The sequence below is a fragment of the Malaclemys terrapin genome, chromosome 10 (genome assembly GCF_027887155.1).
Source record: "Malaclemys terrapin pileata isolate rMalTer1 chromosome 10, rMalTer1.hap1, whole genome shotgun sequence".
Lineage (NCBI taxonomy): Eukaryota > Metazoa > Chordata > Testudines > Emydidae > Malaclemys > Malaclemys terrapin.
The window spans coordinates 83,272,068-83,286,165 of record NC_071514.1 but is presented as its reverse complement, the minus strand read 5'-3'; the positions used below and the strand labels follow the sequence as shown (position 1 = coordinate 83,286,165).

Sequence of the window (14,098 nt, the reverse complement as noted above, 5' to 3'; positions counted from 1 at the left end):
TGCAATTGTGACGCAGGAACGGTAATTGTCCATCTAACCTGCGCACCCGCAAATGCACAGTTCTGTAAACGTGGCCTTTAGTCTTCAAAGGGTAAGAATTAAGAAGCATGATAAAGTCCAGTCATTGTGATACACCAACTGCGATAAAACTTGGGATTGGGCAAGAGCAGCCAATCGGATTGCTGGTTGTCACAAATAAATAAAACCCGTTCAGTTTCCTGTGTGCGTCTAACACGCAGATGCCACAAGGATTGATTTGCTGTTACTTCTGGATAGTGCAGGAGGTGGATACACAACAATTGAACTACATATTAGTGGGATGCGTGAAACCCCGACTCCCAGCTATGTAGGTGACAGGCTGTCTAGTCAGGATCGATATGTAACCGTCGCTCTGCTCTGTTCCTTCCAGGGCCTGTACGACAACTTCCTGAACATGAAGTTAAAGGATTCCAATTTCAGCGCGGTGTGTCTGGCTCTGGAGTGGCTGGGCTTCTCCGACATAGTCAACAGCACCGTGATGCACGACCAGAACTTCCAGCTGATGAGATACCTGCCCTTCCTCCCCGTTGCTTTTCATCTGCTCTTCGCTGCGTCCAGCATCCCCAGACTAGCCTATCCCAACAGCCAGTATGAGGCAAGTACTGAGAACTAATGGGCCCGGGCCGGTGCTTTGGGGCCTATGAGGGAGGGTTATTGGCTTCCTTTCTGTAGGTAAGATGGTTACAGCTGTGTTGCTGGAAGGAAGCAGCCGTTGGAGCAGGGGAGCTTGACTCGGACTCCTGGGTTCCTAGGTGATTTGCCTTTGGATGTAAGTGTGTTTGCAACACAGTGGCTCACAGGTTTCCTGCTCTGACTTAAACCAGGCTCTGACCAAACTGAACCAGATGCAGAATCTCGTGGCGTCCATGATATCGGGGATCGCGCCCAGCTCTCGGAGCCGCGCGGGGCCGCAGTCTCTCATCCTGGAGGCACTCTGTCTGCTCCTAGACATCATCTCCCCAAAGCTCAGGCCGGTGAGTGACCCCTGCTCATGTCTCCGTGCTGGTGGCAAGTGTTTTGTGCTTGTCCATGGGGCAGCGGGAACCATCCCTTTGGAAAGTGTCCCTCAGACAAACTGGGGCCCAGAATGCTCTGAATAATTCTGAGCAGCAGACGGGGATGGGGTATGAATTGCAGAGAATAGAAAGGGGCTGAGCCCGCCACCCCAGAGCCTAGTGCCCCAACCTTTGGGTTAGCTTTAAAGTGGGGCCGCTGTGAGAGGACATCCCAGTCCCGATGCCGGACGTTTGGGGTCTGTGGGGTAGTGCTGAGTGCCTACAGCTGAAGTCCGTAGGAGCTGCAAGAACTTGGCACCTCTGGTAATCAGCCGCTTGGGGAGAGGGGTGTTCGCGCACGTGTCTGTTCTTATGCACTTACGTGTCAGTTTGCACTTCCATAGGTGGGACATAAACAGTCCTGGTAAGTCCCCGGTGCCTAAAGAATTAGGGGGTCTGTGAAGGTCAAACCAAAGCAATGAGGCCAGCAAGGCTGGGAAGGGAGCAGAGATGTACAGGCAGCCGGCCAGTGAGGGGGAGAGACAGGTAGCCAGAGCTGAAGGAAGAGCTCTTGTACCAGCAGAGAGCACAGAGACGGCCGGGAGCAGAAGCGGGGTATAGAGCAAGATTTGGTCTGTGAGTGCAGCCAGAGGAGAACACACTGTTGTGTTAGGATGGGATCAAAGCACCCCCAGTGGATTCTGGGACACTAGTGCTTTCCTCTTTGATCCCTCTTACGGGCCCTAGTGGCTGCGGAGGCTGGGTCTGACTTGGGTCAGCGAATGCTGCACTTTTGCATTGGCACCGGAGAGCAAGGGGCTCTGTCCCTATCAGCCAGGGGGAAAGTGGCACAGCCCTGTTTGGTGTCTCTCATTCCAACCCACATGGACGTTGCTCTGGTGCAGGCCCGTACATTGCAGTTGCTGAGGAGTGCAGGCCGCTTTCTCCCTGGATGGCGCGTCTCTATTCAGCAGCTCTTGTTTTGTACAGGGGTGGCTGGTTTCAGTTACCTGGGCACTCAGTTAGATGTCATGGTGGATTTTCCTTTTGGCCTGCTGAGAAGGCTCCCCGCTCCATCAAGCACATTGTGTCCCTGATAGGAAACTCTTTCCCCTCCCCTCTCAGTGCTTTAATCCTCCTGGGTATTAACTGTCCTCCTTGTATCAGGGGAAAAAATCTACTTCATGTTGTTTTTGCGATTAAAGGTTTTACGGATTAATTGCGCTCGACCCTCGGTTAACCTCACCTGTGTTCCAGATGCATCTCCCATGGTTGGGAAGCTAAGGCTGGGTGGTTCGGGGAAGGTCTTGTAACTGGCATTGCTAGGATACAAGCAGTGACAGAAGGCCCAGTCCTGCCAGGTGGAGGTTGTTCCTTTATGCTCTCCTGTTGAACAGATCTTCCCCTTTCTGGGGGGATCCTCACTCCCAGCTACACCAGATTAGGATCATCCTATGGACACAGCACCTGAAGTCAAGAGTTAAAAGCTCTCAGAGATGCTCGGTACGACCCAGAGTTAGCAGCAGTAAGGCTGGTTCCCTGTAAAGTGCTGGCACGTTCTGTCCTTTGCATGTCTGATGGCTGGCTTCGACCATTCACCCAGAGGAAGAAGGAAGGGAGTGGTCTAGTGGATAGGGGGTTAGGTTGGCACACTGGAGAGCCAGGTTCAATTCCTGGCTCTGCCACAAACTTCCTGCGTGTCCTTGGGCAAATCACTTAGTCTCTCTGGGCCTCGCTTCCCCATCTGTAAAATGGGAATCATAGCCCCGCTCTGCTCAAAGGAGAGGTATGAGGCTTAATGCATTTAAGGTGCGGAGGCCACCAGTTACCATTAATGGCGGGTGGGGCGCCGAAGTACCAAAGGGAAGTAGATTGTCCCTTAGTGGCCACAAATGAGTCTGGGGAACAGCCTGCCAGTCCTGCAGTGGATGGACCGAGTGTGGCTTCTATCCTGGCTGGGAGACGTTTGCGCGGGGTTTTCCCAGCCTCATTGTCACTGGGTCAGAAGCAAACAGGAATTCAGAGTCCCCTATTTGTGCATGTCACCAGACGGGCACCAAGCATGGCGCTTCTTGCTGCCCTGGCCAGCCCGTGCTTGGCGATCCCCAGGCCCGGTGTAGCAGGCAGTGCTGCGGGTCTGAATTGAGGAGCAGCAACTGGGGAACAGGGAAGGAAGGTTTATAGCTGAGAACACCCCTTTGAGCGCTGTGCTCTGTGTAATGGTGGGACCAGAGCTGGGTTCGGGGGTACGAGCACCGAACTCCTTTGGCTTCAGAGAATCCCTGGGTGTCCCAAGGCTCTGGTGAAATGGTAGATGCCATCGAGGAGATGAGCTTTCCACGCTCCCAGCTAGGTGGGGGAGCACTGTTGTGATAGGAACGGGTGGTGGTTGGCATAATCCACCGCCCACGAGAGCAATAGGATGGGACCATATTGTCCAGCACTTAGAGCCTGGGAGGGAAGAAAGCTGGTTTCTATCCCAGGCTCTGTCGCTGACCTCCTGCATGACCTCAGGCAAGTCACTTAATATCTCTGCCTCCGTTTCCCCATCTGCAGAATGGCATCGTCTGCAGTTGTAAGCCTCCGGTCAGCAGAGAGCGAGTGCAACGCAGTGTTACTTCCTCAGATCCCTGCCGTGGCTCTGCCATTGGACGCAGATCTTTTAAAAAATGCCGTCACGTCAGCTTTTCTTTCTTGACACAGATTTCTGCTGTTACCCACTAGGACTTTCATCTGGTTTATCTGTAACTTCCCTTTTTCATTTCTCTGCAACAGGCCTTCCTCCCCTTCTGTAGGGGGTGGGGCAGCCCTTTATCAGTTCATGTGTCACTTTCAGCATTGAATGCTGCGGAAACTTTCCTGATTTGTATTCGATTACACACACGTACAGTTTGGACTTGATTTTATTTTTGCAAACATCTCTGCTCACACTCATGTTTTGAACACAGCTGCTGCCTTGTCAGGCTTGGTTATATTCTGGTTATCAGATGTCACGATGCAGTAAAACTGTGTTCTCAAGCATCCTGAGTTTCCCTGTGAAATAAATTGGCAGGGAAAGGTACGTAGCTTATTGTCCACTGTATGCACAGCTCAGTCAGTGACGAAGGATTCTCTTGGGGATTTATCAGCATTAAAGTTGCTAGTAAAAATTGTTCCATTTTGCACTTATTTGTCTTCCTTCAGCCGTCTCAAAGGAATAAAACTTTAAGTAGCTTGTGTGTGTTTCCTCCCATTTTTCTGAGCGGTAAACTGTGATTTGCCCAAGCTAACACAGCAAGCTGGTGACAGAACCCAGGAGTCCTGACTCCCTGCAGCCCATCTTCCTGTACTAGCTACTAGGTCACTCTGTACAGAAAGGCCTTATGTTCTTGAGGGGAAGGTCTTTAACTGACATGGATACAACTAAAGGTAGTGAGTCTAATAAATCAAAGATGGCTTCCTAGAGTCTTTGGTGCAATAAGCTGTTTCTTTCTGGAGGCCGCCGTGTTTTTAGAAAGGCCTTGATTGGGAACATATGCAAATGCCAGGTGGTCACTGCGGTGTGTTTACATATTGTGGTGTCTAAAATGCACCTGCAGGGGAAGAAAAGCACGGTACCGGCACTCTAAAGATTGTCTCTGCAGCCCTCCAGAAACGTGTTTAAAAATAGCCCTGGAAAGCAGCACAATGATGTGCGCTGAGTTTCTTTGCTCAGTTGCAAGTCGCTTGGCTCCTGGGAAACCAGCTGAAACCAGCGTTCGGGGCCTAAGGATTATTTGGCTTAATTTTGTTTTTCCTTTCTGCCTTTTTGTATTTTAATGTGTGTTGCAAGAATCCGTCCCTGATCAATTAAAAATCACAGCGCGGCAGCAGCTATTGCTGCCTGGCGCGTAAGCGAGGGGAAGAAAGATAGGGCTGAAGGAAGCTGTTGAGTGGACGGTTTTGGGGAGTGGAGAAGTAGCTTCTCTTTCACTGTTACGTCAGCTCTGATTCATAAATTCCAAGGCCAGTAGGGACCACTGTGACGATCTAGTCTGATCTCCTGTATAACGCAGGCCAGAGACCTGCCCCCAAAATAATTCCTGGAGCAGATCTTCTAGAAAAACAGCCAATCTTGGTTTAAACATTGCCCCTGCTGGAGAATCCACCAGGATTCAAATTGTTCCCATGGTTAATTACTCTCTCTGTCACAAATTTATACCCCGTTTCCAGTCTGAATTTGTCTAGCTTCCACTTCCAGCCATTGGATCGTGTTCGACCTTTCTCTGCTCGATTGAAGATCCCCTTATTAAATAGTTGTTCCCCATGTAGATCTGTATAGGCTGTGATCAAGTCACCCCTTACCCTAATGTGTTCTGGGGGGCAGGAATCCAGCCCCGGCTGATCCAATGGACGCCGCTCGGACTCCGCCAACGGTGCCAATCGGGGAGCAAACTCGCTGGTATGGTGGGTTTCACAGTGTGGGCTCGCAGCTGTTGGGAATGGACTGACACCCGATGACACCAAGCAGCTATCATGGGGGAGGGAACTTCTGATCACTGCAGAGCCAGGCTAGGTTTCCGCTAATGGCCTAGTGGTGAAGGAGGTCATAGACTGCTTCCAGCTCCTGAGCCACCCTGGCGTGTGTGCGTGTTATTTCGACAGGCACTTTCTTGTTGATTTTTGGATTCAGTCCTGCAAAGTGCTTAGTCCTCCACTTCCATCGGGCATTGCTGGGAGTTGAGGACACTCAGCCTCTGCCTCCCCGCTCACTAAATTCATTTCGGCTCCTGCTGCACTAACTTCGTTGTGGGCAAACCAGAGCAAAACTCTGGAGAGGGTGGGACTGTGAGGAATAACTGGTATGCCAGGAGAAGCTGTTGCATAGACCAGTCCTGGTCTAGCTCCTGTCTCTGATCAGTGGGAAGACTAGCCCCTGACCCCCCCCCCACACTCACACACACACAGCTGGATGTCCAGAGGGAATGTGTGGATGGTGATGAAGGGATCTGCTCCCAGTGTGGGCAGAGAGAACTAGCTTGTGCCAGTTGTACCTGGCATCTGACCTTGAGAATGCTTCCACTGTGGCTTGTCAGTCCACACTAGGTGCAGGGTATGTTTAGCCCAGGGCACTCCTTTCCCTGATTCAATGGACAGGCCACTGAACTGGGAGCTGAGAGACCTGGGTTCTGCTCCCAATGCTGACCTTGGGCAAGTCCCTTCTTCGCTCTCTGCCTCTGGTTCCCCTTCCACCCTGGACTGTGAGCTGGTAGGGGCAGGGGCACTTGCTGTGTTGTGCACACCCAGCTCAATGGGGCCATGATCTCGGTGGGGTCCTCTAGGCGCTACTGTCGTGCAAATAAGAAAGAGCATCGCAATTTATATACCACTTCAAGCCAGGGCTCTGTCTGATCGCGAGTCCTCTGACTGATGATAATCAGTACTACATGCTGCAGAGAAAAAGGCAAGAATCCCGGTAATGGACAACCGTGGAACAATCTGCCAAAGGGGCACCTTCTTCCAATCCTTCGATGGCTATCGGGGCACAAGCCCTCACTCCATGAGGATCAGAACCCTTATAAAAGTTTGTCCTGATTCATGGAGCTGGATATTCTGTTTCCGAATGCAGTGGCATCCAGGAGTTGTCCTGGGTTGCTGGTACGGGTCGGTATGTGAGGGACCGCACCCCGTCATATAGCTATGCCATGTTTGCTCTCATCTCGTGACCCATCCGTCCAAGCTTTACCTGAGGCAACCTTCCCATATTTAGAGGCTAAAGGGGACAGCTATGTAAGGCAGCTAGACAAAGGTATATAATCAGGAGAGGACTTGAAGCAAAAGCAATTGCTAAACAATGGCTTGGGGCTGCTTAAAATGTGACATTTATTTATTCAGAGCACTTTGATCTTGCATTCAGATGTCTTTCAAGATCTGGTATTTCTGCTGAGAAGTGTCACCTGTTTAATCCGTCATCCTGCGGTTATGTGTATTTGTTTGTCTTTCAGCAGAGCCTCAGAAATTAAGGCTAATGTGTAGTTTTGTGTGAATAAACGAGCCTGTTACTTTTAGTGCGAGCAAGGGGTTATTCTAAAGCCCTTGAACTACATTTTCCCTTCTTCACGCTCCAGTTCTACCCACACCCTTGTACAGCATTCTGGATATTTGTTGGTTACCAACCTCCTCCCCAGAAGTGGCTGCATTTCATTGATATATTTTAATAGCGTGTGTTAGAATCTTTGAGGATGAAGGGCCTTGCGTAAATGTCCAATTATTAGCATAATCTCTTTCCCATAGCTGCAGTGTATTTAGCGTAGGCCATAGGTTGCCTGGATACAACACTTTGGTAAGTAATGAAGTTGTATATACTGTAGATCAAGGGCTAACATTTGCTCTGTTACTGCAGAGTAAATCTGCAATATCTCCATTGATTCCAATACAATTACTTTGCATTTCTACCAGTTTATCCGGGAGCAGGGTTTGGATTCAGTGCTGTAACAACCTCTAAATATGGGCCCAGATTTCCAAAGTTGGATGTCCAACTTTCAGTTTCTCACGCCATATCTAGGCAAATAAGTTCCCTGATTTTCTTCAAAAGTGCTGAGGACCCAGCAGACTTCCACTGAAGTAGGGAGGGGGTGCAGGAGCTCAGTGCTTCTACAAATGGGGCCTCTTACAGGAGTTGGAGCCTTAACTTTAACCACTCGTCTTTGGAAATAGGCTGCCTTGTCTCGATAACCATCTTGTCTGTCTCTTGCCCAGTGGAGGGCGAAGTCATTTATAAGTCACTTATATAAGCGTATTTTCACACGAACTAGCATTCGTGAATGGGGTTACATGCGGGACACCATGAGAAATAAGAATTACCCAGTTACATTAATGAAGATAAGGGGAATAAACTCTCATGTACCATCATAGTAAACAGAAAAGAGCCTGGGACATGATACATCCACGTTGAGCCCCAGCTAGCAATTCCCTGTCTCCTAGTATGGATTGTTGTGTCCCCCCCGGCTCGTTGTTATCTCGCTGGATTGCTCTGAATGCTGTGTTGTGGCCGCCATCCTTGCTGACCTCGGCTCCTGCTTTATTTGGTAACCGGGATTTCTGTCGCTGGTTTTAGGTACCACTCCTTCCCTCCCACGCCCCTGAGCAGGCTGTGCTCAGATAAACCTGCTGCTAGCAGCCTGCTATCTGTAGCCAACATGGGCTAGAGCTCTCCGGCATCCTACAGCCGCTTCGTGCTCTGCTGCTGGCAGGTTCCACCCCAGGAGGACCGGTCTGCTGTTGGGAGGATTCCCTAGCGGTCCAGGGGCGAGATAGTAACTGCTGTGCGTCTCTGCTCTAGCATGGGAAGGGGGGAAGGAATGTGTGGAAAAGGGGCGGGGAAGGCACACTGCGAATCTCTGCCAATCCCTGGCTGGGGATTCGGCTCATTAGGGGCCTTAGCAACCGGCAGAAGTTTAGAGCAGCCCTCAGCCTGCTGTAGCACAGTGCAGGGGGACTGGCCTGCAGAGAGCCTGTCCCAGGATCAGGGGAGTGTCGCGTCTGAGCTGGGTGCGCACGGGCCCTCCCCTGACCTGCGCGGCCGGATGTTTAGCTGGACACCTACTCTCCAGCCGTCAGGACCAGCAAGGCTCAGGACAATTCCTCTCCCACGATGTAGCTACCCAGGCCTGTTCCGTGTCCCCTCCTGCCCCAGCTGGGCGGAATTTTCATACTGCACACGGACACGTTTCTCAGTGTGTTAGAAAATGCCGCCTTGCACCGCTCGTGGGCTGGCGGTAGCTCGCTAGCCGGCCACTGGTGCTGTAGGCTCTCGGGATTTCATTGCTGGTGAGGGCGAGGGCGAGGGCATTGCAGAGCACGAGCTGCCGGAGAAATGTCTTTTCAGGGCGAATTTGCACCTCATTGACTGCTCAAGTAATAAATCACAGAGGCTGGAGGGCAGATTTCCTCTTTCCCGCTCCGTTGAGGGTGCTGCTGGGTTTGCAGCCATTGGCTGGAGGAGTTCATAGAGCCAGCAGCTTAATGCAAACCCTTCCTGGTCTGTCTGTGCTAGTAGCGCCCCTAACCCCGGTCTTTCAAATGATATTGCCTGGCTCAGGCTTCAGAAGAGCCCAGAGTCTGTGTTGAAGGGGGAAGAGGATTTTGTTTTCTCCCCCGCCCCGTGCCAGACTGGCTCATCGTAGCGTGTATATTTCAGACGTGGTAATAACAGCCGTCACTTTGAGTCCCTGGTTTAGTGCAGGTTGTGCTCCTGTTTCAGTGGTAGATCAGGTCGATCTCCCACTCTCTGTCCAGCGCTGAGGAATTTTAACTCATCCTCGTAACAGCAGCTTTGGTTGCATAAACGCAACCCTGGACACTTCATACGATGCTCCCAAGGGGAGGAATAAATAAAATGAGGATGAACGGGGCTGCCACTGTCGCCCTGAGGCTGTCTGTGCCCACCTGCTGCATTATGAGAGGGTACAGAAAGGAACCAAGCACCACCACCGGAACAGCTGATCAAATGCCGACTGCTGCAAAGTAGGCGTATGTCTTGCTCTCCATCACGCAATGGAACTAATTGCAAAGGGGAAGGCCCTGAATGGAAGTCCTGTTGCCTGGTCCCGGAGAGTCCAGCCGCAGGAACTAGGCGATAGGAGCCACATTCAGTCCTGGTGCAAGCCAGTGCACCGCTGCTGAATTCAGTGGAGCTGCAGTTGCTCACAGCTAGTGGGCTCAGGTCAGCCTTCCTGTGTTTGCCTCGGGAAGAGTTCTCAGCCAGCAGGGGCAAGCACAAATTGAGGCCCATTTCTTTCTCAAGCCCTCCCGCATGGCTGATCCCTTTGTGCCAGCTGGTGGGAGCGTCCATGGCAAACCCTGGCGTGTTCTGCGTTAGTGCTCTGGTGCCGCAGGTTACCTGCACCTGCTCTGTGCTGAGACCCCGCTCCCCTCACCGCCGCTTCTGTCGTCCTGCTGAAATCCCCCCAGCTGGGGGTCGTGATGGAAGAGGAGGAGAGGGAGGGTCTTTCTTTAGCGTGTATAATCTTGCAAACTGCTGCCTAATTGAAACCTAGATCACAAAGGGGTTTGACTGACCTGGGACCCTCTCTGTTGTCCCTCTGTGAAGCTGTGAGAGGTTTTACATATAGAGCAGGCATGAGTGAGACGGCAGTTGTGAGTGTAGGAGACCAGGGTTCCAGGCCCTGCTGTTTCACAGACTTCCTGTGTGACCTTGGGTAAGTCACTTAGCCACTCCCTGCCTCAGTTTCCCCATTTCTCTGATGAGGATAATGCTGCTCTGATGATTATAGGTGCTCAGATACTTTGGTAGTGGGGGGCAGATAGGTACCTTAGAGTGATAGCTATCTAGCCCTTGTGTGAAGGGGTCTCAGTTTGGGTTATTTCTTTACAGGTGAACACGCAGCTGTACAGTCTCAAGGAGAAGCAGCAGCTGGCTGACCTGATCAGTACAATGCTGGCCTATAACCTGACCTACCACCAGCAGCGCACTCCCGAGGGGCAGTATGTCTACAAACTGGAGCCGTGAGTATGCGTTGAGCAATCGCGTGCGATAAAAGGCCTTTGTGACACAACCACTTGATCACCCGGGGTCATTAGGTGAAATGGGAAGGCAGCAGATTCAAAAGGGATAAAAGGAAATAGTTCTTCTCTCACATGCAATTAGCCTGTGGTACTCATTGCCACAAGAGATTGGTGAGGCCGAAGATCTTGGCAGGATTCAACGTGGTATTAGACATTTCAGTGGCGAATAGAAATATCTAGAGTGAGAATAGGTTGGACTTTAGGAAAAAGTTCCTAACTGTCAGGGTGGTTAAACACTGGAATTAATTGCCTAGGGAGGTTGTGGAATCTCCATCTCTGGAGATATTTAAGAGTAGGTTAGATAAATGTCTATCAGGGATGGTCTAGACAGTATTTGGTCCTGCCATGAGGGCAGGGAACTGGACTCGATGACCTCTCGAGGTCCCTTCCAGTCCTAGAATCTATGAATCTATGCATTTATTTTTCATGTTTGAGGGCATACGGCAGCCCTCTGACTACTGGAGGTCAGGTTTCCGTGGGGGAAGCTTATGCCGTAACTGTGAAAGAAACCTTCCTCTGAAGCAGCTGGTGCCAGCCCTCGGTGCAGACAAAATACTGACTAGATTCTCTGAGCCAATCTGGCAGTTCATTTTTAATAACATTTCAGTTGAATGCGTTGTCCTCAGAGTTGGTCCAAAAGATTTCCCTGTTCTAGCACGGAAGCTGTATTAGATCATCCAAAAGTTTAAAAGCTCACCCAGGAAAATGCTGAGCTAATAATACTCAAGAGCCGTCACTATTTACAGCCTTGGACATTCCCGCAATCAGCGAGCGCTTGGATCTTTTCTTTGCTGCGTTCCCTCTCTCTGCATACAAGACAAAACGGTTCCAGCTTTAAAAATGCTCGGCAACGTCCCCTCAAGATTCAGAACAAAAATTGCAAGAGTCAGAACAGCGACCGAGGACGTCACAGATCTGCTCGGTTATGTAATCAACGCAAGAAAGCCCATGGGCTGGGCTAAGCTCTCACTCCTGCTGCAGTCTTTGGGAAAAGCAGGTATTTCAGAGGTTAGGAGCAGATGGCAAACTAGCTAAAATATCACATTCATTTCTCAGCCTGTTGACTTTAAACACAACCCTGCCCCCACAATACCCATGCTCTTCCACCCCCTCACTTCCCTCCCACTTGCTAATCAGACTGTTTTATCCTCCTTAACTTTCACCAATCTGTCTTGTCTCTGGCTTTTTTTTTTTTTTCATTTCTGCAGAAGGTTCTTTCATGGGTATTTTGGGTCATGCCCTCTCTCTGCTTTACAGCAGGCTTCTAAATCTGGTGGCTGATGCTTTGCAGTTAACTCTTTAATAGGCAGGAGGGTGTGAGCAGCTGCTTGTATCTAATCCCGGTAAACAGAAACCCCACTTTCGATAGCAGATGGTTAATGGGTGTGGTCTCACTGTCCAGAGTGGATATTCCATTCTAGTTGTCATTTGTTAGACATCATTGTTTTTTAACTGCAATAAGAAGGAATTGCTTGCATTATGATGGACAAATCAGAGCAGATGTTGATATAAGCCCCATGGGAAGAATATGGTCACTGGGAAAGGTGTGGGTCTGAAAACTTTTAATTCCTTTATCGAGCAGTACAAAAAAACCCATGTGTAGGCTGGAAAGGATTCAATGGAAACCCTTAGTCATTGGTAAATGTTGATTTCACCTGACACACACACATCGATAGGGGGAAAAAAATAACAATTGATAGTAGTCTGTGAGGGCAGCCTCCCCTGCACGTAGCACCTAGTTGGATCACTAGCTTTGGGTCGGGTACTGATGGAGAGCGCGACCAGTGGTGGTGAGTTAAGTCAACAGCCACGAGGAAGAAAGCCACGTGGAAATAAGGATAGCTTGCCCGTGTCATCTTCCTAAAGCAGTGATGCTTATTGGCCTACCTTGATGTCCCATAGAGGCCGTGGGCACAGTGAGAACTGTGTCCTTCTGCAAGTTATTTGTGACGTGTTGTGCAGTAGCAGCCAAGTGGCCTAGTCATGGACCAGGACCCTGTGTGCAAGGTGCTGTATAAACACAGAACAAAAAGATGGACCCTGCCCCAAAGAAATTACAGTCAAAGTATGTAAATCAGACATACCTACAAAGTCATGTAAATGACTGCTTATAACCCCAGACTACCCGATGTGACTGCCATGCAAAGAATTTGGCCACTTACTTATTTGTCACCTTGGCCGTTTCTGTGTGAATTTAGTGTTTGGCCATAGGCTTTGGACTGACATCTGTGCCCTGGGACTGAGACTGAGACCACTAAACAGCCATCAAATCGTAACAACTTAGCATCACCCACTGCCCAATTTGAACCAACTACTGAGATGCTTTGTGGTAGGAGAGGTGCCTTATTAAATCATAGAATCATGGAATATCAGGGTTGGCAGAGACCTCGGGAGGTCATCTAGTCCAACCCCCTGCTCAAAGCAGGACCAACCCCAACAAAAATCATCCCAGCCAGGGCTTTGTCAAGCCGAGCCTTAAAAACCTCTAAGGATGGAGATTCAACCACCTCCCTAGGTAACCCATTCCAGTACTTCACCAGCCTCCTAGTGAAATAGTTTTTCCTAATATCCAACCTAAACCTCCCCCACTGCAACTTGAGACCATTACTCCTCGTTCTGTCATCTGGTACCACTGTGAACAGCCGAGCTCAATCCTCTTTGGAGCCCCCCTTCAGGTAGTTGAAGGCTGCTATCAAATCCCCCCTCACTCTTCTCTTCTGCAGACTAAATAAGTTCCCTCGGTCTCTCCTCAAAAGTCATGTGCTCCAGCCCCCTAATCATTTTTGTTACCCTGCACTGGACTCTCTCCAATTTGTCCACATCCTTCCTGTAGTGGGGGGCCCAAAACCGGATGCAGTACTCCAGATGTGGCCTCACCGGTGCCGAATAGAGGGGAATAATCACTTCCCTAGATCTGCTGGCAATGCTTCTATTAATGCAACCCAATATGCCGTTAGCCTTCTTGGCAACAAGAGCACACCGCTGACTCATATCCAGCTTCTCGTCCACTGTAATCCCCAGGTCCTTTTCTGCAGAACTGCGTCTTAGCCAGTCGGTCCCTAGTCTGTAGCAGTGCATGGGATTCTTCCGTCCTAAGTGCAGAACTCTGCACTTGTCCTTGTTGAACCCCATCAGATTTCTTTTGGCCCAATCCTCTAATTTGTCTAGGTCACTCTGGACCCTATCCCTACCTTCCAGCGTATCTACCTCTCCCCCCAGCTTAGTGTCATCTTCAAACCTGCTGAGGGTGCAGTCCATCCCATCATCCAGATCACTAATGAAGATGTTGAAGAAAACCAGCCCCAGGACCAACCTCTGGGACACTCCGCTTGATACCGGCTAGCAACCAGACATGGAGCCATTGATCGCTACCCATTGAGCCTAACAATCTAGCCAGCTTTCTATCTACCGTATAGTCCATTCATCCAATCCATACTTTTTTAACTTGCTGACAAGAATACTGTGGGAGACCGTATCAAAAGCTTTGCTAAAGTCAAGGTAATGCTTAATGATAAAGA

General features: G+C 50.1%; 1 protein-coding gene across 1 annotated transcript in view; it reads left to right on the top strand.

The window, feature by feature from the left end:
• The window catches only part of CHTF18 (chromosome transmission fidelity factor 18), a 46,846-nt gene that overhangs the window by 14,128 nt on the left and 18,620 nt on the right, over positions 1 to 14,098 (top strand). Inside the window, exons 16-18 of the mRNA XM_054041601.1 lie at positions 410 to 634; positions 864 to 1,013; positions 10,390 to 10,520. Coding sequence (XP_053897576.1) covers positions 410 to 634; positions 864 to 1,013; positions 10,390 to 10,520 — 506 coding nt within the window. The remainder of the gene's footprint in view (positions 1 to 409; positions 635 to 863; positions 1,014 to 10,389; positions 10,521 to 14,098) is intronic.